This window comes from Drosophila grimshawi, unplaced genomic scaffold (genome assembly GCF_018153295.1).
Source record: "Drosophila grimshawi isolate 15287-2541.00 unplaced genomic scaffold, ASM1815329v1 contig_1377, whole genome shotgun sequence".
Lineage (NCBI taxonomy): Eukaryota > Metazoa > Arthropoda > Insecta > Diptera > Drosophilidae > Drosophila > Drosophila grimshawi.
Genome location: NW_025062900.1, coordinates 7,241,636 through 7,269,256, shown reverse-complemented (window position 1 = coordinate 7,269,256; position 27,621 = coordinate 7,241,636). Strand labels below are relative to the sequence as shown.

At 44.7% G+C, this 27,621-nt stretch overlaps 4 protein-coding genes across 5 annotated transcripts; 1 reads left to right on the top strand and 3 right to left on the bottom strand.

Annotated features, from left to right (window-relative positions):
* Nucleotides 1-1,498: 1,498 nt before the first annotated feature.
* Nucleotides 1,499-8,782, bottom strand: LOC6562097 (protein YIPF5). Its single transcript, XM_001988812.3, has 6 exons — nt 8,586-8,782; nt 8,288-8,499; nt 8,162-8,196; nt 5,920-6,030; nt 5,621-5,805; nt 1,499-2,224 (listed from the first exon to the last, which is right to left on the bottom strand). The coding sequence occupies exons 1-6, from the start codon at nt 8,678-8,680 to the stop codon at nt 2,062-2,064; spliced, it is 801 nt and encodes a 266-aa protein (XP_001988848.1). The 5' UTR covers nt 8,681-8,782; the 3' UTR covers nt 1,499-2,061.
* A 758-nt stretch (nt 8,783-9,540) lies between these two features.
* LOC6562098 (V-type proton ATPase catalytic subunit A) lies at nt 9,541-12,179 on the bottom strand. Its single transcript, XM_001988813.2, has 5 exons — nt 12,162-12,179; nt 11,680-11,790; nt 10,903-11,600; nt 9,866-10,843; nt 9,541-9,795 (listed from the first exon to the last, which is right to left on the bottom strand). The coding sequence occupies exons 2-5, from the start codon at nt 11,753-11,755 to the stop codon at nt 9,703-9,705; spliced, it is 1,845 nt and encodes a 614-aa protein (XP_001988849.1). The 5' UTR covers nt 11,756-11,790; nt 12,162-12,179; the 3' UTR covers nt 9,541-9,702.
* Nucleotides 12,180-12,782: 603 nt separating this feature from the next.
* LOC6562099 (serine/threonine-protein kinase Tor) lies at nt 12,783-21,388 on the top strand. The gene is made up of 5 exons (XM_001988814.3): nt 12,783-13,287; nt 13,354-13,571; nt 13,780-14,346; nt 14,483-15,219; nt 15,326-21,388. Exons 1-5 carry the CDS (start codon nt 13,062-13,064, stop codon nt 20,949-20,951), a joined length of 7,374 nt encoding a protein of 2,457 aa, XP_001988850.1. The 5' UTR covers nt 12,783-13,061; the 3' UTR covers nt 20,952-21,388.
* A 223-nt stretch (nt 21,389-21,611) lies between these two features.
* Nucleotides 21,612-27,535, bottom strand: LOC6562100 (ubiquitin conjugation factor E4 B). 2 transcript variants are annotated; one of them, XM_001988815.3, is made up of 9 exons: nt 27,178-27,535; nt 25,678-25,927; nt 24,128-25,600; nt 23,492-24,063; nt 23,020-23,416; nt 22,846-22,958; nt 22,458-22,782; nt 22,047-22,389; nt 21,612-21,976 (listed from the first exon to the last, which is right to left on the bottom strand). In XM_001988815.3, exons 2-9 carry the CDS (start codon nt 25,834-25,836, stop codon nt 21,705-21,707), a joined length of 3,654 nt encoding a protein of 1,217 aa, XP_001988851.1. In that variant the 5' UTR covers nt 25,837-25,927; nt 27,178-27,535; the 3' UTR covers nt 21,612-21,704. The 2 variants fall into 2 exon arrangements, with proteins under 2 accessions (XP_001988851.1, XP_032592262.1); XM_032736371.2 differs by lacking the exon at nt 27,178-27,535 and adding an exon at nt 26,213-26,268.
* Nucleotides 27,536-27,621: the final 86 nt, after the last annotated feature.

The following is a 27,621-nucleotide window of genomic DNA, read 5'->3' as shown; positions in this document are numbered from 1 at the left end:
AAGAGAGAAGAGATACGGAAGAGCTAAAATGTAATAACTCTTGTTGTGGCCTCGCCCAATCCGCTGATGCTGCTCGCTCGGCATTGGGCGACTGCTTTAGCAGATTTTGCTTTTACTTCTGCTTTCGCTTCTTTTGCCTCTTTTCTGGCTGCGCATTTGTTAAGCTGCTTTTGTCCGCAGGTGTTTGCTTTTGTTGGCTTAACGCTTAAAAATGATTGTGCCGCATATATACATATATTTATATATAAATTTAGATGTATATTTTTGTATACATTTATATATATATATTCTTTTTTTTTTGTTCTGTCCAAGCTGATTATTAATACAAAAATTGAGCGCAGCTAATAAGCTTAGCGCGCCAAGCCCCGTGTCTTCTTCTTTCTATATGCGCTGATGCTGCCGCTGCTGCTGCTGCTCTGGTAATTGTGCGCTAATTCAAATTATTACCAACACATTCGAGGTGAGTTTTTAACAGCAGCAGAGCAGAGCAGCAGCAGAACAGTGCTGCTAACGAGTGTTTATTAATGGCGCTAATGGCGAAAACTGCGCCTTTTGATGAGCGTCCGCTTAAGCATACACGACTCACACAACGCACACAGCTCGCACAGATCCTCCATAGCCATGTCCTCTTTCAAAATGCGTCCGCCTCGCAATTAGCGCACAAATATTTCCGCATGTATTTCTTTCTTTCGCATTTATTTTTTGTGTTGTTTCATTTGCCAAGCGACCATAAAAATGCTCAACCGAATTGTAGTAATTACAACAATTTGCATAGTCCGACGAGGCGTGGTGGTGGGATGTGAGGGATTTATAGAGGGCGGCGAACGGAAATCAAAAAGCGCAAAGCACAAAGTATGCTACGCATTTTGAAATTTATTCATGCAGGCGACAAGGAGCGGGCTGGTAAAGCGGTACAAAGAGCAAGGAATCGCAAAAAGCAACCCAAATGCCGCTAATTATGTAATATGAAAATGTGACGACGACGACGACGACGACAGCAAAAACAACAACAACAAGGGCAGCGTCAGGGACAAGGACATGAATCCGGGATACCGAATAAGACCGATTTATTTGCATATGGTAAATAGGCAGGCAGGCGAGAAGGAATGCCGGACCCTTTTTCAGGTATACCCTGTTGTCGTCAAAATGCAAGTAAAGAGTACTTTTAAATTTGATAAATCAGTATCTTTTAAGCCGTGGTGCGACCATATTATTATTTTATTTTGTATTATTTAATTATTTAATGAGCAACATTTCTTATGTTGAATAAACTTTGTACATTTTCAATTTCTTTAACCTTTGAATCGCATCTAGGGTATTTTTTTAGTCGAGCACTCTCTGTTGAGTGTTTTTTATTTGCCTGTTATTCACTTCGGCCATTAACTAATTCAATTAACACTTTGCATTATTCAAGCGCAGTCACATCTGTTCAAAATCTGAATACTGACTGCCATTCAAAAACTCTCAGGCAAACAAGTCCAAATGCCCAGCAATTATTATTCTTTTATTAAAAACTTTATTATTAGGAGCTTAAAAAGGCATAAGATATTCTTAATATTATTGTTATACCCATCATCTATTGTTTGGTACTTCAAGGTATTTGCAAAACCATTTTAAAAGTGTTTCCTTATTAAATGTATCATACTTTTTCAACAAATTTTTTTAAATCCTCTCACCAAGGATAATAATGCGAATCGGCCACGTGAAACTATATAAAAAATATTTTCGCTCTTTCAACGATTATGGCAGCATCGTAAAAAATCCAATTTTCAATTTGTTAAAAATTTTTGTTGTTTTTTTTTCAATCAAATTTATTACACATGGGAGGTGAAAAACAAATCTGCAATCGGCGCTTGTTTTCTTAAAATATTATCATGTCCATATGTCCTTATGTGTACGTGTGTATATAAATATATATATATGTGTGTGTGTGTGTGTGTGCAGGACAATTAAAACCATGCAAAGCTACAGATACGGCAGAGACACAGCCACACAACACAGACATAGTCACAAACAGCAAGGACAGACACACGGATAGCAACGTGGTTGCCTTGGGGCTGCCTAGTAAATGGTAATCAACGCAAATCCTCCATAGAGCACCGCACATGGATAGGCAATCAGCAGCTGTTGATGGTCCATGGAGAATGCCGTGGCGAATAGTTTCGAAGCTGATATGGCGCACCAGAGTATGGAGATGCCGCTCACAATTAGGCCGAGTGTGCCCCTGTAAAGAGAAAGATTTAGAAAGTCTGAGTGAGTGAGAGAGAACGAGAGAGAGGGAGAGAGAGAGAGAGGGGGAAACTGAGAATAAGCGAGACAAAATGCGAGTCGAGCGAAATGCAAAGAGAAAAGCAACGACAGCAAAATCAATAAACAATGCATATGCATGAAGCAGCAGAAAGGGTATACGGCTGACTGACTGTGTGCCATAAAAAAAGATTGCCAGTCGATGTGTGCGTGTGTGTTTTAGAGTGTGAGTGTGTATTTTGTGAATGAATGAGCAGTGCAAACAAAGGCAGCAGGCGATGTGCAAAGGATGTGCAAACACAGTCCAACTACAAAGCATCAAGTGTAGGCAGACAGAATGGAAATTGAAATACTCTTATATTTGAGTATCGTCCAAGAGCTTACCCATAAGCCCCGAAACGTATCTCAACTCCAGACTAAGAAAAGTACGTTTGGAATTGAATCTAATCTGGCCTGCAGCTTATGACGGATAACACAATGCAAAACAATTGATTAAATCAGTTGCCGCAAGACTTCTTTAGCTTGTCTATTTTCACGGCTTCATTGAAAACTATATTGATAAGCATCAAGTAGCAAGTTTGATTTGGTCAAATTTGAATAGTAATTTAAATTTATATTTATTTAATGTGTTATAGAAACAGTACACACATTTTCAAAACTGCACAGATGTGTTGACCTGGAGCCAGTGAAAAACATATTTCTAAATTGAAATTGATTACACAAAGGCAAAGAAAATATAGACAAATCTCTGATATGAAGTGATACGAGTTTTGAAAACCAATACAGAAATAGAAAAATCTGATTCAACTGTTTCAAAGATTATATTATTTAAATATACCCTTTAAAATACTCAATAAATGCCAAAGCCTTTTATTTCAATATTTGTTGGATGGTTTCACTGTTGAGTTAATTTTTTTGTGAAATGCTTTTAGCTTATTAATATTAAATACAAATACAATAACTGACAAGCATAAATAACCTTTAAGAATATATACTTTTCTGAACATTCTTTAAATATTTTAAATCTCTTCACAATAGACTTGTTATTTAAAGTATCGTATCTAACATAAAAATAAAATTAAATGGTTCTTTTGCAGACAGCATGTGCGAATTTTAATCTATAAATAATTGTAATGCTCTCAACGGTTCTCATCACAACAATCCCAATCATTCACAATGTCTGAGGACTCAAAGCGTTGACGGTTCCGTTTTAATGGATTGCCCTTTTTATTATTATATTTCTTTTTGTTGTTGGATTGTGGTTGTATCTGTGCCTGAGGTCACCTGGTCCCAAAACTGTCGCAATTCGCTTTCATCTAACCCACATGAAGACCCCATAACCTTGCTGTAACCTTAGACCCCCCTTAGACATCAGTTTGGCCCTTGCGTGGCACTGTTTAAATTCCCTTTTTTACACTGTGCAAAAATTATGGCCTAAGCTTGGCAAATGCTGCTGTTATGTGAGTGTTGATTGTGCCAAAGTGATTTCTGGCTTGGCTTAAACGGACTGCGACAATGCCTTGCCTCTAAAACCAATCAACCCAATGCTGTTGTTAGCTGCTTTTCTCCCCATTTCCCTTCGCACACACACACACACATCCCACCCTCCCCTCGCTTCCCACTCCAGACAGTCGCAACGGCCAACTGCTGTCGAGTGTAATTTTTGTGCACTTTTGCATCACCAAACAAACTCAATTAAAAAGTCTGTCTAAAAAAATTGCAAAAATATTTACTGTAAACTAGTACGAGTGAATATGGGCTGGGGGTGGGGTTAGTTGGTAAAGGGGTTACGACTATGGTTACGAGTCCGAGTATATGAACATCAGACACGCTCGCACACACTCGCACACATCCGCACACACAGAGCCATGCAAACACGCACAAAGTGCAGGCGTTTAAAACCAACAAATAAAAAATGCAAGCAAACGGGCAACCAAATGGCAATTGGGCAGCTTCAGCTGGCGGAAAAAAAAACACACACACACCCACACATATGTACACACCCACAAGCGAGGGTGGTTTGGTGGGTTGTGCGAGGCTGGTATGTTAGCGTGGTGGTAAACAAAACGCTGCTGGTGTCGAATAAGCTTGGGCAATAGTTGTTTTTCATGCCGGGCCAGGGCCAGTTGAAATTATGATGTGCCAGAGAGTTCTGGCCAAAGGCTCGATTGAGAGGCACGCGCCGTAGAAGGTGAGGGAGTTGGGAAGCAGGTGCAGTGGCTGCATATGGGTTTTGCGGTACAGCACACGCAACATTTGCATGATGCTCTTCAGCAAAAAAAAAGGGGAAAAAAAAACAGAAATGAAAATAAAAATGTAAAGGAAAAAGGCAAAATAGTGACTACACACCCACACACACACATACACACCAAGTGTTGAACACATATTTGAAAAGTAAAATACGTGGACTACTGCGAATATCCGGACACGGCTACATTCCCCCCATTCTCCGTATCCACTAGGAAAGAGTGGTGAGAAAATTAAACGGTGCATAGCCGAGCGCCTCGCTGCCTTTTCTTCTATTATTTTTTTTTTTTTTTGCTTCAAGTTTTTAGCCCCAGGGTGCACTAAATGTACAAATTAAGTTGCACATTTTTTATGCTGCTACTCTTAAAATGCAACAGCAATAAACAATGGGACATACATAAAACTTGAGCTGCAAATAATGCAAACAATTTTTATAACTCTTTTCCCATGCCAATTGATGATCATATTAATCAATTAGTTCTTTTAATTATAACTTTTGAATAGAAGTAATTAATTGGATTTTGAAAATACTTTTCCACACCACTAATAATTTAATAAATATTTAAACAGATATATTCATAATTTAGTAGATAAGGACGCGCAAGCCTGAACCCTTGACTAAGCATGAAAAAATAATAATAACATTAAGCTTGCATATGAAAATTGAGTGTAGAGCTTGTTTTCGAAACATGTTCGACTTTTTATTGAATTTAATCCGATTACTGCACTGTTTAATAATCAACCAACCGAAAATGTTCATTCCTATGTGTTATTGGCTTTAAATGAAATTCTTGAGCCAAGTTGCGGTCAACTAACAGCCCTAAATACTTGTTTCGATGATGAATTGTGAGTTTTCATGGGTAAACAATTGTGAAAAATGGCTAATGCAATCAAACTGAAAGTCATTTGAAGTCAAATCATCGAACTGGGCTAAGTAGTTGAACGTGCTGCAGTCGCAGCTGTACTGACTTACGCAAAGTTTTTAATTACGGCCGAGGCACACAATGCATTGCCAACTTTTCAATTACAAAACATAAATACAAATCGGTTAAAAAGTGGGGGATGGGAGCGGATAAGCCAGCAAGCAGGAAGCAGCAGCCAGCGAGTTGTGTCAACAATTACTTACTGAATGGTGATTAAAATGTTGATGCCAGAGAGTAGGACCATGGGCAGCAGACAATAGCCCAGCACAGAGGCCACCGCGCCAAAGGTCACTTGCGAGCGTGTCACCATTAGCGAGAGCAGACAGTAGAAGAAAATGCAGCCCATCACGCCAATGCCGTAAATGTACGAGAATGTAACTTTTCCACTCTGCGAAAAAAATAAAAATAAAAAATAGGTACAGAAAAACAGAGCACAATGATAAAATCAAAACAGAGGCATTATGTAATTAGAAGTTGTTTGATGGGTCGCCACGACACTCACCAGCAGCAGGATGCCTCCAAGTGTGAGACAAAACACCAACGGTCCAGCCATATCCGTGTCCTGAAGTATTTGTTGTTCCGTGCCCCGAAACGGATTAAGCACGGCCAGTGTCTAAAAAGCGAGCAAAAATCGTAATTGAACACACATTGTTTTTAGAATTAAAGCCAGCAACGTCAGCAGCCCATCATCATTCACACAAACTGCGGAAATGCGGACAGGACACAGCACAATTCATTTGTTCGCGCACATAAAACTAAGCCAGAGTTCCGTTTCTGCAACAGTTGTTGCTATTTTATTCTGTTATTGTTTCAGTGTGTTTCATGTTTGGGTGCACATTCGCAGTGAAAAGTTTGAAAAATGGAAATTGATGATAAATGATATTGGTAGCCGGCAAGCGAAGACGCAGCGGAGCAGCAGAGCAGTGAACGAGCCTGTCAACATATTTGACGCACCCGAATTTAGACCAACTGACCCACAAATATAAATTTGAATTGAAACAGTGCCCATAAAAACAACAATAGCTGTTGGCCAACACACATGCGACCAAATGAAAATCGGCTCAGCAAACATTCAGTTAAACATGAAATCCTTTTAGCTATGAATTAGCACAAAATATGCTTTTAAATCACAGGCGGAGTCTTATCAAATCGTTCACTTCCATCACTAAAAGCAAATCTCTGTTTTCTATGACTTTTATTTAATTTTTATTTTAGTTTAGAATGAAGCTTTTGCAATGAGAGCATATTAAAAGTTTGCTTTCATGTGCAATAAAAGTTTAGGTACATAATTAAAGGCACCAAATCTCAAATAGTAAGTCGTTAAAGCCATGTTTTCATGTATTTGACACGCAACGTTTATATCTCACATCACATATGTATTTCACCTAAACTATAATGGCTTCATAAAAAAAATAAACTAAACAAGATCTGCTAATGATATAACTATGAATATAAACTAACACTTTATCAGATCATATTAATAAGCATGAAATAAAAACGAGGAAATGTGCTATGCCCTGACAAATGTACGCAGAAATCGCCTGCCTCTTTCATTGGAGAGAATTCCCTTCCCAATTGTCCACATGGACCATAATTGGCTACCGCACAGACTATGCTCCCTTTTCGCTACCACCCGCAGTCCCTCGGAATATGCGCCACAAACTGCATCACAAAATTTTAATTCGCTCTGCAAGGCTATAAAGTGGAACAGTTAAAGAATTTTAAATTTTTATGAACGTATACGAATTTCTTTGCGATTCGTTTTTATGAACGTAGACAAGTTTTCAATATATTATTTTGGTGTACTAAATGGAAATAATATATCGAATTTGCACGTTTATCTATCATACATTCATTTGGTTTCATTTGAAAAGGAATACTGCTGTTGCTTTCAGTTTATTTAATTGAAAGGTAATTTGCCTTTATTATATATATATAGCAGCTACAGAATACTATATTCTTAACAATATAATTGGATTTTCACTTAATTTTTATGATGGCAATAGTCTCATTAACGTTTTCATTTTTCAATTAACACAAATGTAATAAATTCCGCAAGCAAAGAAAAAAAAAACAACGGGAATAAAATTGAAAATAGCGTGGAAAAATTATACAAACGGAAAAATGTGAGAAAAGTTACACAGAGCCAAACGAAAGAAAAAGTTTAATTAAAAACACAAAAGTTGTGTTATTTAAAAAATAAATAAAAAAATAGATAAATAAAACACAACACAGCAATGAAAAAATATGTCTTCATTAACGACAAAACAAATGCAACGGCAACAATAACAACAGCAACAGCAATGAAACAACGGGCAATGCGCAAAAAACTGGTTACCCAACAAGAGTGCAATAAATAAATACAAAAGCGAAATGCAAAAACATTTAAATTTCAATTAAAACTGAGCGCGGCGAGACCAAAGCAAAGATGACCGCAATGGAAAAGCCCGGCCTAAAGTGGACACAAACTCTCCTGCTGCTTCCCACTCTCCACTCCGCACTCTGCACTCCCCGCTCGCTGACTATATTCAAGTGGTGTACAAATTAGAAAACTCACCAAAAACAAAGCGAAATGCGTAGAAGCAAAAAATGAATACAGAAAGAGTAATTGGGAATACAAAGTGCGGCAATCTTCTCGCTGCCACTGGGAGAGGACCATTGCAGATGCGCCCTATGCGCCTTAAGATATGCATTTTGTCCCAGTTGTCTTTGGTTTCTAAGAGGAAAACAATTCGAGTGCTTACCTTTTGGAAAATGTGATTTGGATTGATGCCCAGCTCTGTGAAAGAAAGAGGAAAACATTTTATTAATTATGCATTTAGGTTACAATAGAACTTTGTTGTGTTTGTGTTTGTGCCCATGTCGCTTACCCTCCAGCAATGGTGGCTCATCCTCAAACTCGTTACCAGCGGCGCCACCAGCAGCGCCGCCCTGCTTAAAGGTCTGGTCCGGCGCATAACTGTTGTCTGTGTATGCGGTCGGATCGTAGAAGCCGCCAAGACCTTGATTTGGCGCATTACTGTAGGCGGCATCGTAATTCGGCGGCACCGACGGCTGTGTGTTGTCAAAGCTTTGGAAGTTGCTGTAGGTAAAACCAAAACAACAAAAACAACGCAAACAAAATGTTAAACAAATTGCAGTGCGGGACGCGTGTTTAGGAATACTTACAGTTCTTGGCCAAATTCGGGCATATCAAAGTTGTAGCTAGTTTCGGCTGACGCACCGGAAGCGTAAAATTCATTGGGTCTACCAAATTGAGACATATTGCCGCACTTAACACAATATTTAAGATATTTAATTTAGAAATTCAGTGCAACACGTCACTGAAGAGCGGCTGATTGGTATTCACAGGTGACGCCGACACGTATGTAAAGTTAGACTTCTGTAAAGTGACTGTTAAGTGAGGCCCAGTGCTGTGCAACGCTACAATTTACTACAGCTGTTAGGCGCGCCATTTGAATAGTAGCAGCCCCCGCCTAAAGTTGAAATATTTTGTCAAGTAAAAAAACGAATAGAAGTTTGATAATATTAACATTCATAATACATTATTTTTTATTTTTACATAGCTCCATTTGCAACACGCACACAACTATTTTCGTCAATTGGGGCCATATAATTATTGCGTTTTGTAAAGGTCTATAATATATATCTATATATATATATTTATAATATTAGAATTTTTCGTATTTGTATTTTAAACTTGTAACACGCAATGACAAAAAATTAAATAAATTGTTAGTAGTAGTTTGGAGTTACAGTTACATAGAGAACACAGTTAGATAACTTTACGAATTTGATTTACTAACAATAAATAGCTGTGAATTATAATTATATGTTTTGTATACATATATCAACATAGATAATTTATATTTTTATATATATATGATGTATATTATTTATATGGCTGGTTTAAGTGGAAAACATCCTTTGGTTTTTTTTTTAAATTTGTTTTGCGCTATTGGCTAATTATTGTTCGTCTTTTCTAACCCATTTCCCAACTTCGTCGTGTTTTGTTTGTTCATTGTTTCATTAATTTCTCCAAGATCCTCTACAACTGAAGCTTCCGTCCAACCAGACGCAAACGCTCTAAACTGTTAAACTTAAAAATTAAATCGATTTCAAATATCTTATTACGCATTATGTATAATATGACTAGCTTGATGGGGGAATTCGAATAATAACCTAACACTGGGTTGCTTATTTTGTTTCTGGTAATTTTTTTGGTATTTGTTTTAAATTTGTTGTTATGTTTTTCTTGGTTCCATGTTAGGTTCAAGTACACATTTTAATCCTCCAAATTTCGGAAGGCCTGCTGCACATCCTCGTACAGCTGATCGTAATCAGCCTTAATTTTTTGTTCGCCATCTTTCACGGGATCCTGCAGAGAGATAGAGAAAAATACACGTTTGAAATTTGTATCCCCTATTGTCTGGTGAATTGATACTCACCTTGAATTTCATGGAGGACAACTGATACATAATGCTGCCCATCGACTCACGAATGGTGTTCCATGTGATCTTATTGTCCGACTGGGCGGTCGACTCAACGGCATGCCGTGCCGTCTCATAGAAGGCGAGAATGTTGCGCAACATGCCCACCGTTTTGTAGAAGGGACAGACGCGATCGTACGGTGAATAGGAGTTCTGTTGCAAGAAGTCATCCTTGAGCAGCTTGGCCACCTCCAGGGTAACCTTATCGGTCTCCGCCAGCGATGCCTTGCCCACAAGCTGCACAATTTCGGAAAGATCCTCCTCCTCCTGTAGGATTTCCTTCACCTTGGTACGCAGTGGAACAAACTCGGGAAAGTTCTTGTCGTAGTACTCGTCCAGGGCACGCATATACTTGGAATAGGAAATGAGCCAGTTGATGGAGGGGAAATGCTTGCGCTGCGCAAGCTTCTTGTCCAGACCCCAGAACACCTGAACAATACCCAAAGTAGCGGACGTAACGGGATCGGAGAAATCACCGCCGGGTGGCGAGACAGCGCCCACAATCGACACGGAGCCCTCACGTTCGGGATTACCCAAACATTTGACGCGTCCAGCGCGCTCGTAGAAGGTGGCCAGACGTGCGCCCAAATAAGCCGGATAACCGGAATCGGCAGGCATCTCGGCGAGACGACCAGATATCTCACGTAGAGCCTCAGCCCAACGGGACGTGGAGTCAGCCATCATTGCCACATTGTAGCCCATGTCACGGAAGTATTCGGAGAGCGTGATGCCAGTGTAAATGGAAGCCTCACGAGCAGCGACAGGCATGTTGGAGGTGTTGGCCACCAGAGCCGTGCGCTTCATGATGGACTCCGTTACGCCATCGATTTCACAGGTCAGTTCCGGGAAATCACGCAATACCTCAGACATCTCATTGCCACGCTCACCGCAACCGACATAGACGATGACATCTGAATTGGAGTACTTGGACAAAGCCTTTAAATGGAATTTAGGTGAAATTAGTTTCTAGTAGTGGCATAGATGATTCATCTTACCTGAGAGATGACAGTCTTGCCGCAACCGAAGGCACCGGGAATGGCAGTGGTGCCGCCCTGGACACAGGGGAACAGGGAGTCGAGGACACGCTGTCCCGTAAAGAGTGGGTGATTAGCCGGCAGTTTCTCGGTGCAGGGTCGCGGTTGACGCACTGGCCACACCTGCAGCATCGTATGTTTTGTGATCTCGCCATCGAATTCCGTTTCAAGCACAATATCCTCCAGATTGTAATTGCCACCCGGAGCAATATAGCGAACTGTGCCCTTGGCGCGTGGCGCCACAATCATGCGTTGTTTGACCAATGTGTTCTCATGCACCACGCCGTACAGATCCCCACCCGTGATGTGGGATCCAACGCGCACATTCAACGGATTGAACTCCCACATTTCGGAACGGGATAAGGCGGGTGTATTAACGCCCTTGGGTATATATATGGAGCTGGTCATGATGCCGATGTCGCGCAACGGACGCTGAATGCCATCGAAAATGCTGCCCATAATGCCGGGACCCAGTTCGACGGACAGTGGCTTGCCAGTGCGCAGGACGGGATCACCGACTGTGACGCCCGAGGTTTCCTCGTACACCTGAATGGTGGCCATGTCGCCCTCGAGACGGATAATCTCACCCACCAGCTCATAGTAGCCCACACGCACCAGCTCGTACATAGCAGAGCCGGACATGCACTCCGCCGTAACGACTAACACGGGAGACAAAAAAGAAGAGTGTGTGTAGTTTTTATTGAGGTCAGCAGTTGAAGGACAAAGTTGAAATCTTACCTGGACCGGAGACGGCGTAGACGCGCCCGTATTCGGATTCGCGGTCCTCGTCTTTCATTTTCCTCAGGCTCGACATGTTTGAGGTGCGTTCGGTTCAACAAAATTCGCTCGCTAACAAAAAGAAAAACGAGAAGAAAACAACAATAAAAACATTTTGCATGCTTTGTGTTTTATGGCACAAAGAGTAGGAAAATGAGAGAGAGAGAGCGAGAGAGAAAAAAGAAAACTATATGGCGCTGCTGTGGGCAGCCCCCAGTCAAAGCTACACACCCCCGCAGCAGCCAACACCGATCGATTTTTCCCACACACAACTTTTCACGCTTACCACCCACAATGTAAATGCTTGTTATTTATTTTTTCCTAACTGCATTTGGAGTCGAGCGGAAGTCTTGCATACTTTCAAGCACTTTCGATTTTGCATTATTTATTTTTTTAAAGCTTGCTTAATAGGGTTTTCTAGTTGGAAACTTGCTTTTACTCACATTTGTTTTAGCTCTTATGAAAATTCTCAGCAGACTGAGTTTCTATTTTAATAGATTGGCAGCGCCTCAAGTTTTCCAATACTTTGAGAAAATGACTATCGGTTTATTTCCGATGCTTACAATCGAAACTCGATAATTCTAAAATCGCAAATTTATAGAATCGAAAATTTGCGCCAATTAGTTTTATTTTATTTTTTTTGTGCATCGCAGACTAAAACTGACATGAATAAGCATTTTGTTTGTCTAAACGAAATTTATATATGTAAATTTATAAATGTATAAATACTTAATTGTTTTCTTACTTCTTGAATTATACTTATACTTATTGATATGAATTTCATTAATTTTCATTAAACTCTACCAAGCTTCTAGCAATCTTACAATATTTCATGCAATAACATTTTAATTAAATAGACGCACATATAAAATCTGTGCATTTTACGATTATAATTCAGTAAGCTTGTCAAACCGAACAGCTGCTGTATGTTGGTTCGTGCAGGGACACAATGTGTGCTATCGATGCAACGAGCATTTACACTCAATAATCGATAGGTTTACTATCGCACAGCACGGAGCTAGTTAAATGCGTACACCCATCTCTACTACCTTCTCGCCTGCAAAACAAACTCAAAGCGAAAACAGAAAAACAAGAAATTTAGGGAACAAAATATAAGTATAGAGCCAATTCGGTTAAGATTGTCGCGCTGCAACGCATAAAAGAAACATGTGAGAGTGCCGAACACAGGCTGTGGATTATTGCGTGACGTGCCCAGACAGACTCTCCGATTCCGGGCAAGCGAACTATAACCTCAAAGTCTCAACTGGACGTGGGTGCACCTGCTTCGCATTGCAGGCGCTTGGGGCTTCTCCCCTGACCCAAGATTGAATTGTAGCATCAACATGTCGACACCATCGAATGTGCAGCACTTCGTTAACGGGCTCAAGTCCCGCAATCGCAATGTGCAAAACAAGGCGGCGCAGGATCTCTTTCTGTATGTCAAAACGGAACTGCGTGAAATGTCTCAGGAGGAGCTAATGAAATTCTTTGACGATTTCGATCATCACATCTTTAACATGGTCAACTCACCGGACATCAACGAGAAAAAGGGTGGCGCCCTCGCAATGAGTGAGTATCGCTTTTCTGCAGCACAATTTCAGGAAAAAGCTAATTTTCGCCTGATTTCTGTTTTAGAGTGCCTCATTAGCGGCGATGCCTTGATAACGCGCAAAGGTATCTCTCCCTACCTCAATCGCTTGCGTGATCTACTGCTCATTAACGATGTGTCCATCATGGAAATAGCGGCTCGCTCCTTGGTCAAACTGGCTAATATGCCCGGCTCTAAGGGAGCTGAATCCTTTGACTTTGACATCAAAAAGGCCTTCGAGATGCTCAGCGGCGACCGACAAGAGGTGCGTACTTATTTAAGCTGTGAACTGATAAATCTCTACAGAGACAGATTAATTAAATTCTGTACTACAAATTAGTAAACAACTAAAAATAAAGCTGTTCTAATTTATTTAACAGACAGAAGCAAAAATATGTGCTTTAAACTTGATATCTTATCGTTTATTTACTCTTAACCATTTTTGATATGTAATTCTTAATTTATTCTTGCAGTATCGCCGTCATGCGGCCGTCTTCATTTTACGAGAATTGGCCATTGCGCTGCCCACGTATTTCTATCAGCAGATTCTTACGTTTTTCGAGCACATATTCAACGCGATCTTCGATCCAAAGCCAGCGATACGCAAATCAGCTGGCGAGGCACTACGAGCCGCCCTCATCGTCACGGCACAGCGCGAGAGCACCAAGCAATCGAGCGAGCCGCAATGGTATAACATCTGCTACGAGGAGGCGAGCAACAGCTTCAAGACCGAAGTGCTCACGGGCAAGGAGCAGAAGGGAATGACGCGCGACGATCGCATACACGGCGGCCTCATCGTCTTCAACGAGCTCTTCCGTTGCGCCAATGCGCAATGGGAGCGACAATATACAACGCTGAAGAAGCTCTTCCCAAAGTCGCAGCACAACAAGTTTCTGGAGGCGGGCAGCTCCTCATCTGTGGGCAGTCAGCTAACCACGATTGTGCCGCGCCTGAAGGTGCCCTTTGTGGATAAGCTGGGTAGCACACAGATGCACATGGATAGCGAGCAGCACAATGGCATTGGCAATAAGCTGGCAAGCGTGAGTATTAAAGAATTGCGGAGTATTCTCTAATCGCATTTGGAATAGTCCAAACTGCTTCATGAAAAGAGTCATATTTATATTGATTATTTTGATTGGCTTGCTGATATTGATTAACTCCCTTCTTTGCTTGCAGCACAATGTGCTGGAATCCGCTTACGCGCACGAGATACTTAAGAAGCACTTCATCAAAATTTGCGACAATGTGCTGGAGCAGCGTTCGTCAAAGTCACTGTATGTGCAGCAGGCGCTGCTGCAGATAATGCCACGTTTGGCCGCTTTTAATCGTGAGGTGTTCGTGGAGCAATATCTAAATAGGTGTGTGGCACATTTAATGGCGATATTGCGTGGCAAGGAAAAGGATCGCAATGTGGCCTACATCACAATTGGCTACATAGCCGTCGCTGTCGAGAGCGACATTGAGAATCTGCTCAAGCCCATCATGAGCAACATTAAGCAGGCGCTGCCACTCAAGGAATTAGCCAGCAAACGTAAAGTGCCCGTCGATGCGACAGTCTTTGCGTGCATCACGCTCCTGGCGCATGCTGTCAAATCCCAAATCGCGGAGGATGTACGAGAAATACTTGAGCAGATGTTCCACACGGGTCTGTCGCCGGCGTTGACCGTTTGCCTGCGCGAACTGGCGGAGAATGTGTCGGAACTGAAGTCGGCCATTACCGAAGGTCTGATTGGTGTGCTCTTCCAGGTGCTGATGAATAAGCCGGCGGCCATTCCGTATGCCACCATGCCACCCATTAGCATTGATGCCTCCCTGATGCTGCAGAGTGCCGATAGTCCAACCATTGTCCTCGCTCTCCGCACGCTGGGCACCTTCAATTTCCAGGAGCAGAATATGCTGGACTTTGTGCAACGGTGAGTAAAGTTAAAGATTATTTTGTAGATTGCATATTATTAGATTATATATAATATATAAATGATAACATTGACTAATATATATAATTAACTCGATCCTTTGCAGCTGTGCGGACTTTTTCATTGTGCACGAGCAGCAGGAGATTCGCCTGGAAGCGGTGCAAACGTGCACGCGTCTGCTCAAGCTGGCCGTAAAAGATTCGGCGGAGAGCATGGAGAACTCCAAGACGTTGAGCGATACGGTGTCGCATGTGATTGAACGCCTGCTGACGGTGGCCATCACGGATATGGATTACAATGTGCGCATCCGCATTCTCCGCTCGCTGGATGAGACATTCGATGCGAAACTGGCGCAGCCGGAATCGCTTAATGCGCTCTTCATTACGCTGCACGATGAGATCTTTGAGATACGTGAACTGGCCATGGTCACCATTGGACGACTGTCGTCCATGAATCCCGCCTATGTGATGCCCAAATTGCGCACCACAATGATCGAGCTGCTCACGGATCTGAAGTACTCGGGTATGAGTCGCAACAAGGAGCAGAGCGCACGAATGCTGGATCATCTAGTCATTAGCACACCGCGTCTCATTTCATCCTACATGAATCCTATACTGAAGGCACTAGTGCCCAAGCTGCACGAACCGGAATCGAATCCGGGCGTGGTGCTCAATGTGCTGCGTACAATTGGTGATTTGGCCGAGGTCAATGGTGGCTCCAATGAAATGGAATTGTGGGCAGACGAGTTGCTCTCTATACTGCTCGAGATGCTCGGGGATGCGGGCAGTCCAGACAAACGGGGCGTGGCCCTCTGGACACTGGGTCAGCTGATTAGCGCCACAGGTCGTGTGGTTAGCCCCTATCACAAATATCCGGTTCTCATCGATATACTCATCAATTTTCTGAAGACCGAACAGCGTCGCTCCATACGACGTGAGACGATTCGTGTGTTGGGTCTGCTTGGCGCTATGGATCCGTACAAGCACAAGATGAACAAGGGTCTGATCGATAGCCAAAAGGATAATGTGCTAATTGCCTACTCCGATGGCAAATCGGATGAGAGCCAGGACATCTCGTCGGCCGAACTGCTCGTCAATATGGGCAATGCCCTAGATGAATACTATCCGGCCGTGGCAATTGCCGCACTCATGCGCATCCTACGCGATCCCACGCTGAGCACCCGTCACACCAGTGTTGTGCAGGCCGTCACCTTTATCTTTCACACGCTGGGCATCAAATGTGTGCCTTATTTGGCCCAGGTGCTGCCCAATCTGTTGGACAATGTGCGCACGGCTGACAATAATCTGCGCGAGTTCCTCTTCCAGCAGCTGGCCATCCTTGTGGCCTTTGTCAAGCTGCACATCATCAGCTACATGGATGACATCTTCAAGCTGATCAAGGAATTCTGGACAATCAATACGCCGCTGCACTCCACGCTGATCAATCTGATTGAACAGATTGCCCTCGCGTTGGGCTGCGAGTTTCGGGATTATCTGGCGCAGTTAATACCACAAATTTTGCGTGGTCTGCAACAGGATAGCTCCAAGGATCGCATGGACACACGTCGACTGCTCCAGGCACTGCAGAAATTTGGCAGCACTCTGGGCTACTATTTACCATTGATTCTGCCGCCCATAATTAAGTTCTTTGATTCACCCTATGTGCCGCAGCAGGTCTCGCTGGTTGCCCTGGAGACCATTAGTGTGCTGGCCGGTCAATTGGATTTCTCCGATTACTCGTCACGCATCATTCATCCGTTGGTGCGTGTGCTCGAAACCGAACCAGAGCTGCGGGAACAGGCAATGACCACGTTGCGTTCCCTAGTCAAACAGCTGGGCAAAAAGTATCTGGTATTTGTGCCCATGGTGCAACGCACCATGAGTCGTCATCGGATCGTGGACCCCGAATATGAGAAGCTACTTACCCGCATCCAATCCAATAGCACCCTGGCCGATCCGTGCGGCATTAGTTTTGGCATTGGCATTCATTTTGGCCAGCGCCAAGCCAAATACAATGAACCCTTTGTCCTGGACAGCAATAGCAGCAGTAAGAATCTAAAGGTTTCAACGACAGCGTTGCGCACTGCGTGGCAAGTGTCGCGTCGCGTCTCCAAGGATGACTGGGTCGAGTGGCTGAAGCGTCTGTCCGTCGGTTTGCTCAAGGAGTCGCCGTCACATGCGTTGCGCGCCTGCTGTGTCCTCGCCCAGGATTACGATACCCTGCTGCGGGATCTCTTTAATGCCGCCTTCATCTCCTGCTGGACGAAACTGTCGAAAGAGCATAAAGACGAACTAACCCAATCGCTGATCCAGGCACTGAAGATCACAGACATGCCAGAGATCACACAGACCATTCTCAATCTGGCCGAATTTATGGAGCACTGTGATCGTGATCCCATTCCGTTTGAGACCCAACTGCTGGGCACCCGGGCGATGGCGTGTCGTGCCTATGCGAAAGCCCTGCGCTACAAGGAGAAGGAGTTTGTGGAGCGCCAGGAGGCGCCCGTCTTCGAATCGCTAATCCTCATCAATAACAAGCTGCAGCAGCGCGAGGCAGCCGAGGGATTGCTCACCACCTATCGCAATTCGGCGAACAAGGGCAATGTCCACGGACGCTGGTACGAGAAGCTACACAATTGGGATCAGGCTCTGCATCACTATCAGCTCAATTTGAATGCGGACACAAATGATCTGGAGGCGCGTCTGGGTCACATGCGTTGCCTGGAGGCGCTCGGCGATTGGTCGCAGCTGAGTAGCAAGTGCAAAGAGGAATGGCCCAAATTCAGTACCGAGGACAAGGCCAGGGCGAGTCCATTGGCCGCCGTTGCCGCCTGGGGCCTACAGGATTGGGAGGGTATGCAGGAGTATGTGCGCTGCATTCCCGTCGACACCCAGGATGGCAGCTATTATCGCGCCGTGCTGGCCGTTCACCGCGAGGAGTACGAGACGGCACAGCGTTTGATCGATGAGACGCGAGATTTGCTGGACACCGAACTGACCTCCATGGCGGGTGAATCCTATGAACGTGCCTATGGCGCCATGGTCTGTGTCCAAATGCTTGCCGAACTGGAGGAGGTTATCCAATACAAACTCATACCGGATCGTCGCGAACCGCTGAAAGCGATGTGGTGGAAACGTTTGCAGGGCGGTCAGCGTCTGGTTGAGGATTGGCGTCGCATCATCCAGGTGCATTCGCTGGTCGTCAAGCCGCACGAGGATATACACACCTGGCTAAAGTATGCCAGTCTCTGTCGCAAGAGCGGCTCTCTGTATTTGTCGCACAAGACGTTGGTCATGCTGCTGGGCACCGATCCGCAGCTGGCGCCGGATGAACCGTTGCCCTGCAATCTGCCCCAGGTCACGTATGCATATACCAAATATCTGGCTGGGTCCGGCGAGCCCGAGCTGGCCTACAAGCAGCTGGATGACTTTGTTAATACGTATAGTGCCCAACTGACTTGCCTGCCGCCAGAGGCACGCAAGCCGCAGGATCAGCGTCTGATGGCTCGCTGCTATCTGCGCCTGGCCACGTGGCAGAACAAACAGCACGAGAATCGTTCCAATCAGGACGCGGTGAAGGGTGCTCTCGAGTGCTTTGCCCAGGCGACATCCTATGATCCCAACTGGTACAAGGCCTGGCATCTGTGGGCCTACATGAACTTCAAGGTGGTGCGCGAGAAATCGCCCTCTGGTCTGGACAGCGATCGTTCCATCATCCAGAAATATGCGGTGCCGGCGGTGCAGGGTTTCTTCCGTTCGATTAGCCTGATCCAAGGCAATTCGCTGCAGGATACGCTGCGTCTGTTGACCCTGTGGTTTGACTATGGCCATCATGCTGAGGTTTTTCATGCGCTCGACTCTGGCATGAAGGTGATCGAGATCAATACCTGGCTGCAGGTGATACCACAGTTAATTGCACGCATCGATACACATCGGCGACTGGTCGGCCAACTCATCCATACGCTGCTCATCGACGTTGGCAAGAATCATCCGCAGGCGCTCGTTTATCCCCTGACCGTTGCCTCCAAGTCGGCATCGCTATCGCGTAAAAATGCCGCCTTCAAAGTGCTCGATTCGATGCGCAAACATTCACCGACTCTCGTCGAGCAGGCGGTCATGTGCAGCGAGGAGCTGATTCGTGTGGCCATACTGTGGCACGAGCAGTGGCACGAAGGATTGGAGGAGGCATCACGTCTCTACTTTGGGGATCGCAATGTGAAGGGCATGTTCGAGATTCTGGAACCGTTGCACGCAATGCTGGACCGCGGACCGCAAACCCTCAAGGAGACATCCTTCTCGCAGGCGTACGGCCGTGAACTGACCGAGGCGTACGAGTGGACGCAACGCTACAAGACTTCAGCGGTGCTCATGGATCTGGATCGTGCCTGGGATATCTATTATCATGTGTTTCAGAAGATTTCGCGACAGCTGCCGCAGCTGACATCGCTGGAGTTGCCTTATGTGTCGCCCAAGCTGATGACGTGCAAGAATCTGGAATTGGCTGTGCCGGGCTCATATAATCCCGGCCAGGAGCTGATACGCATTAGCCATATCAAGACCAATCTGCAGGTGATCACGTCCAAGCAGCGGCCGCGCAAACTTTGCATACGTGGCTCCAACGGCAAGGACTATATGTATCTGTTGAAGGGGCACGAGGATCTGCGGCAGGATGAGCGTGTAATGCAGCTATTCTCGCTGGTCAACACACTGCTGCTCGACGATCCGGATACGTTCCGGCGCAATCTGGCCATTCAACGCTATGCGGTCATTCCGCTGAGCACCAATTCCGGACTGATTGGCTGGGTGCCGCACTGTGATACGCTGCACACGTTGATCCGTGATTATCGCGACAAGAAGAAGGTGCCGCTTAATCAGGAGCATCGCACCATGCTCAACTATGCGCCCGACTACGATCATCTGACGCTCATGCAAAAGGTTGAGGTCTTCGAATATGCTTTGGGACAGACGCAAGGCGATGATCTGGCCATGCTGCTCTGGCTAAAGTCACCGTCATCGGAATTGTGGTTCGAGCGACGCAACAATTACACACGCTCCTTGGCGGTCATGTCCATGGTGGGCTATATACTCGGCCTGGGGGATCGACATCCATCCAATTTGATGTTGGATCGCATGAGTGGTAAAATTCTACACATCGATTTCGGTGATTGTTTCGAGGTGGCAATGACACGTGAAAAGTTTCCGGAGAAAATACCGTTCCGGCTGACACGGATGCTGATCAAGGCGATGGAGGTGACGGGCATTGAGGGCACCTATCGACGCACTTGCGAGAGTGTGATGCTCGTGCTGCGACGCAACAAGGACTCACTGATGGCCGTGCTTGAGGCATTCGTCTACGATCCGTTGCTCAACTGGCGACTCCTCGATGTGGACAAGAAGGCGAATGAGACGACGACGACGTCGTCGGCGGCAGCTGTCGGAAGTGGCGGCAGTCCGAGCAACTCCAATGAACAGGAGTCTCTGCTGCAGGGCAATCCGATGGCCAAGTCCAAGACGTATGAGCCACAGTTGCCGCACGGCGCCCTATCCAATGTGGCGGATGTGACCAGCGGCAAGGCCAGCATGGTCATACAGCGGGTCAATCGCAAATTGACCGGCACCGATTTCCAAATGAGCAAGATGACGGAGCAGCAGCAGGTGGAGCTGCTCATACAGCAGGCGACGAACAATGAGAACCTCTGCCAGTGCTATATTGGCTGGTGCCCCTTCTGGTAACTGTCCTGACTGTCCCCTCCTCCATCCGCCACCTCCTCCTCCTCTTCCTCCTCCCAATCAATCCAAATCTCCAGGCCCATGCACCCATCTGAGACTGAGCGAGACAACAAATACATGCATGCAGTTACAGTTACAGTTACAAATACACACACATTTATATTATGTATATGTATGTATAATTTATATTAGAGATACGCTTCATTAAAACTTTATTGTAAATTCCAAGTTGCAATTAAATTCCAAACTTTTTGTTAAGCCCGAGCCAAGCACTGGCATCTATCTAAACATTTATAAAACAAAAAACACTTTCTGGCGTAGCCGTGGCTCGGAACATCGAGCATCTGAAGCAGAAAACCACCAGCCACATGAAATTCAAATTACAAAGTATATATATTTATTATAATAACTAAAGCAAAGTGTGAACGTGAATTTATGCAGTGAAATTGGTTTTTATGAAATTATACAAAAAAAAAAAAAAACGAAATGATAATAATAATATTAATTAAGCAATAATAACATCTTGCACTTTTATCAATTATTGCATTCTTCCAAACATACAAAGAGTTCTGACAGAGAATATTTAGAAACGACTGCGACTATCCCCCCCTCAAAACAAAAGGAAATCAACTAAATCTTAGCTGCTGTTAATTCGCATATACATTCAGTTAATAATAGCATATATATTTGTATAGAGATATAGGTAGACACTAAAACTGCACATTAAACTACTACGTCGTATGCCTGTAGATTAGCTTAGCTATTGTTCTGCCGCTTGCCGCGCTGCTCCTTGCGCCATGCATCGATGCGCTGCTTCAGCTCAATATTGGGCACCAGCATGTCTTCGGTGAGATGTTGCCGATTGAACGGATCCGTGCAGCTATTGAGCAGATGACGTGTGATAATTGCACGATCCATAATGGTGCCAGAGGGCAATACAACCGGATCCGACATCAGTGTATCCATTAGCGGATCCTTAAACTCATCGGGCGCATCGGCGCATTCATCCTCAGTCTGTTGATTTGAAACTGCAATACAAATTTACAAAATCCATTAGTTATTTGCTGCAAGAGAATCAGGCTAACGTGGAGGACGCACCGTAAATCTCATGAGCTCTCTGGGTGAGCGCTTTGAAGCGCTCCACCTCCACGCCGGAGCGTAGTGCTAGGCGTTTGATGCGGGACGCCGCCTCGTTGCAAATGTGCACATCGAATGAGCGCTCGTCGGCGGCCAAAGCCTGCGCGAATCTATCACAGTCCAGGTGGAGATATATGTCAAAGATTTGGGCCAACAAGCTGCGCGGCTCCCAGCCATATTTGGTTGGGTTCTTCACTTTCAGATCGTTGCACTTGGGTCCAGCTAATTGTTTTAAATTAAAGTTAAGCATTGAGCTCAGGCGATCAACCAGCTCGGCGCGCATAAACGGTTCCTTGATATCGCTCTGCGTGTGCAACAACAGAAAACAATTAATATCCAAATGTTTAGCAAATGCGCAATAGGCCAACTTACAGTTAGATAATGAAATAGATCAACAGTCTCGCGGGCAAGCGTTAAATATGAACGGCATTGTCGTTCATCCGTTGCCAGCTGGGTGAGGCGACTCTGCTGCTGCTCGGCACTCATGCCGCTCCAGTTCTGCACGTCGGACATCAGCTGTTGCGTTAGATGAATGCGCTTTAGATTTTCAAGGCATTCGTCCAGCAGGAAGGTTGTGTCATTCATTAGCATATTGACAAACTTGACAAACTGATTGCCCTGCCTCGACTCACAGATAACAGCCTGTCGATGTATGGGATTCTCCCACATGGATTTGAACAGATGGCTAATGTGGTATCTGTTGAGGCAGCAATAATAATTAGTATTTAAAATTATATATAATTGAAGTGCGCCATTTTACCTTATAGTAAACTTATCGTAAAACTCAGTGCTTTGGCCAGTTGTCTCTACGTCCACATAAAATCGCATTAGTGCGCTGACCAGTGCATTCTGTGCCAGCTCATGATTCCACATCTGTCAACAACAAGAATATAGTCAGTAACGGTTTTCATTTGGGATACTGTTTTTTGCTTACCGCTGTATTTACCGAATTGGCCGGCTTCAGCGAGAAGACAAACATGACCTCAACTAACTTGGCAGTTACATAGGGATTCTTGATGAGATGCGAAGCGCAGACACAAGTCAGCAGCCACGTGATGATCGAATGATCGATGCCCTGCCTTATGTCCACATTGGCATGCTGCATGGCAAACAATATGAACTCGGCAATATCATCGATATACCACTCGGGCAGTGCGGAAAATGCGTCAGTCGGTTTCAGTTGCTGCACCGGCAGCTTCGAGATAAACGGTCCCTCAATGGCACGCCCCTCAAATTGGTAAAGCATAAACTCGCACACCGTCGAATAGAATTCGGTGCAGCGCTGCAGCAGCGCTGGATCAAGCAGCGTTATCTCACTGCACGTCTTTGAGCTGCAATATAAATAATTATTGATATTAATAGGAAAGAGTTAAAATTTATTATTGCCAAGTGATTCAGTGATTCACCGATTTAGTTTGCGCAGCTGCTTTTCCCAACGCTCCTTGAACTGATTGTTGCGATTGGCATAACGAGAGTTGACCCAATGCGGCTTGGTGCGATCCAGTTCGTCAATTAGCTTCTGCAGCTCCTTTATGGCGCGCACCTTTTGGCGATAGCGCTGTATGGCCGGCAGATAGCCAAGATGATGCGCCTGCAGTGTGAGGAACCAGCATTGTGTCTGGAAGTTCACATTCGATACTGGTGTTGCAAAATCACGAGCCAAAAAGCTCTTGTACTCCTCCTCGCTGTAACGGATCTTTGTGTCCTGTTCAATGTTGACCAGTGAGTTGCTATAATAGTGGAAATTCGGCTCGATGCGATCCAGTTTGATCTTGACCGACAACTGCTGCAGCACATTCATCAAATTGATAACGAAACCATCGCGAGCGAGTAGCTTCTCATCGCTGGCGAACTGCACGCGGCGATCGTTGTATCGCAGGATCTGGGAGATGTACTCCAGTGTCTTGGGACGGCTACTGGCGTTAACGCACAGCGAATGGAAAACGGTGTGCATGTGATTGCGCATCGAGTGCAGCTCCTATTTATAAAATGAATAAATTAGCAACAATAACTGGAGTTTAAATGTGGATCAGGCTACTCACCCAACGCAGCCGCGAGGTGGCCGTATCCTCGAGTTTGTTTTTGGTGCTGAACTCCGCGAACTTGACATTCTCCTCGGCAAACAGTGAAACGGACAGAAAGGGTCCGAGGAAGCTACATTTGACGATTTCACGCCCCGGTATCTTGGTACATATGGGCGGTATATAGTTGGGCTGGCGGGATAACAAATCGGCTATGGGTCGCACATTGCCCACCTTGATGACCATCAGTTTGGCCAGCCATTCGATCTGTTGGGTGTTGATCTTCGAGTTGCAAATGTTGCGTTGCATGCCACTGAAAAGGCCACGCAGCAATTGGCCAAAAATAGTGTCAAACACGCCGGTCTGTTGATGTGTTTCGGCCACCAGATCGATGAGAAACGCCTCGCTCACACGATCCATATACATCAGCTCCAGGAGTGTGGACTGATCCAGCTGATAGTTGAGATTGTGCTGTATGCGATCCGTCAAAATCAGCACCGCCATCCGCATAATATTATCAAAGGCTAGCCGCAACACCTGCTGAATGCGTTGCTCGTCGGGATCCATTTGAGCTCTGTTGCCCCTCTCGCGCTCAGTGTGATAGTTTTGATAGCAGCGCAACAAGTGGAGCATTGCATTGTGCTTGGAGGTGGTCACGATGTTCAGAGGTGTGGGAACCACACAAGCAACACCCGTATCGCCCGACGGCATCTCGGTCTGGCTGGGCGTGGCACTGGCGCTGGCGCGGGGATCCTCTTCGGCGGTGGCACTGGAAGCAACAGCATTGGCGAGTATTTCCTGGACTTCGGTATCGTCGCTTTTGATCTTTTTGGCTGAGGAGAATTCCTTGTCATCACCATTGGCATCGCCCAGACCGGTGGCCGTCAATGTCGCCTCGCCCTCGACCTTGAAGCTATCGTCCACCTCATCATTGTAGAACTTGTAGGCCGTCTCTAGCAGCACACTCGATATGATTGGCTCAAAATTGAAGCGCAGCGCCGGATACAGTTCCAAAAAGCTAGCTGTCTGTGCACAAATAATCGATCCACTACCATATTCATTCCACGTTGCATTTAACAGCTTGGACAACAGCTGCTCACTGCGCTCATCCAAGCTCTTCAGTCGCGACGGCTCCGTGTTAGACACGGCCTGCGGCGTCTGGGGCGGTTCCGCCGAATTGTTCTGTACGGCGATGGGTGGTAAGCACAATGCTGATGCGACGGGTGCAGCTGTCATTTCTACATCCTGTATGGGCGTTGATACAACCGATTTCATTTCGACATCCATGTCGGCCTTGCTGCTGCTGTTGTTGTTGCTGCTGCCCAGTTCTGGCCATGTTATGGGCACTGCCTTCGAGCTGGCCGACACCTCGCGCACCAATCGCGATTCGCTGGGCGGATTGCGTGGTGCCTTCTCTTCTGCTAAAGGGGCCGTGGCAGTTGGTTGGGACACGTTGCTTCTAGCCGCCAAAGTGCGCAAGCGACGTGCACGTATCTAAATAAAATAATTTGGCAATCGTTAGACAAGAAACAGCTGAGGGTTAGTTTTTTTTAAATTGTGATTTGGCTTGCCTCTTCGGCGGAAAGTTCTGTGACAATTAATTCTGGTGATGTGGTATGCTGCTGGGACTGGTTCTGCAGTGGCTCCTCCTCTGTGCTGGCATCACTGGGCGGCTGTGACTGCTCCTGTTGCTCATCCATGGCCTTCTGTGGCTGATCTCCTTCAGGCATATCTCTCACTCAGTTTGGCAGCTCTTACGTATATTATTCTCGCTATCTTTTTGGCAGTTGCCGTATGTTGTTTGCTTGTTGCGTAGTTCTTCTGCTCCCGGGTGAACGAACCAAACAAGGAAAATACAGAGAGAGAGAGACAGTGATTGAGAGACTGACCGTGTGAGAGAAGTAATGTGTAAGAGAATGAGAGCGAGCGAGCGACTTGAGTGAATTTGCCACGCGCATTTAACAAATAAACAAAATTCCAGCGGTCAACGTCAAGTTCACGTACAGAAGACAATGATTCGTTTGACTGCGCAGCATCCCCGTACAGCCATATAGCAGACGGATATTTCGTTTTTTGTTCTTTGTGATCTTAAGATTTACTACGCACCAGCAGCCAGATGATTGCTGACCTATGACAAAAGCAAAAGGAGACAACTAATCCGCACGGGCAGCGACTATTTATAGTCTCAGGCAAAATCATACGTTATCTGATTGACATGCGACGGGGTGCAAAAGGCGAAGGCAAAGGCGAACAACTGCAGATTGAGTGCAATAAGCGATATCATAACAAGTGACAAGTCAACATCGATAACACATAGATACACATTACATAGCACCCACCAATTGAGGGCATCGCCTTATACCATATTGTTACAAATTTCCAAAATAAGGAAATATATATCAGATAATAAATATTGCGCAACTATATCTTATTTTACACTTCACTTTTAATATATTTTCTATTTAAACAGTCATTAAGAGGTATGTTAAAATTGGTTATGCCCAATGTGGGAAAATATCGCATTTTTAAATAGAAACGTGCATGACAAATTAAATGAATAGTCATCTCAAAAAGTTGAAGGACCTGATTTCAAATATATAAACAAATGAAGGCGCCAAGAGTTAACAATAAGTCGAATTATTAAGAAAGCTTTCTCGCCCATAAGAATGGGATTATAAATCAAAAGATTTCTGTAAACAATGATTTCAATCTTATCAAAAAGTACTTTTACATTTTTTTAGATCTAAATTTTAATTGTAACTATTGCATTTTGGTGGTTGTTTCTTATGCGGTTTCAAGCTGCTGTTCATTTTATAAAGCAAGTTTTTGGCATTCATCGATAGCATTGTGTGAGACCTAAATATATGTTGACTGGCCAAATGTTGTTTTCAATTTGTTGACATATTTATGAAAATAGATGCTATCTGCGCAATTCCTTGATAAGTCTCGCAAAACAAGAGCAAAAGCAAACAATGTGGGACATAGACAGACATGCACAACGCATAGTCACGGCCGATGTAGGGTGAAAATAAATACGCACTAACCTATACACTTATGTGATGCTTGCTTACCTCTAAAATAATATTGACACTTTCACCTGCCGTCCGTCACAATGGGAAACTCATGAAAATCGGGCAAAGTCTATTGCATTTTGACAACGTTTACCTTTACCGTTTGTGTTGTTTCCTTGCCGATCGCAGCACTGCGCAGCGCAGCGCAGGCCTTTCAAGAGGGTGGCGGATGACGGACGGTGACACGCACAAAAATTTCTCTTTTGTTCTGGTCGAACACTTTTTTTTGTTGGCCTCACAGCGCCAACGTTTACAGTTTTCAAGTGGCTAACCAAACGTGTTTATCGCTTATAATCACAGAGAATTGGGTTTAGCGGGATTTTTAACACGTTCGCACACAGTTTTCAATTATTTCATTTAATTTTTAAGACTGCGTCCGTCAAACTAGAACTAGGATTGTTGATGTTATATCGATTGAGTGACTTATCGATATGTGATACAACA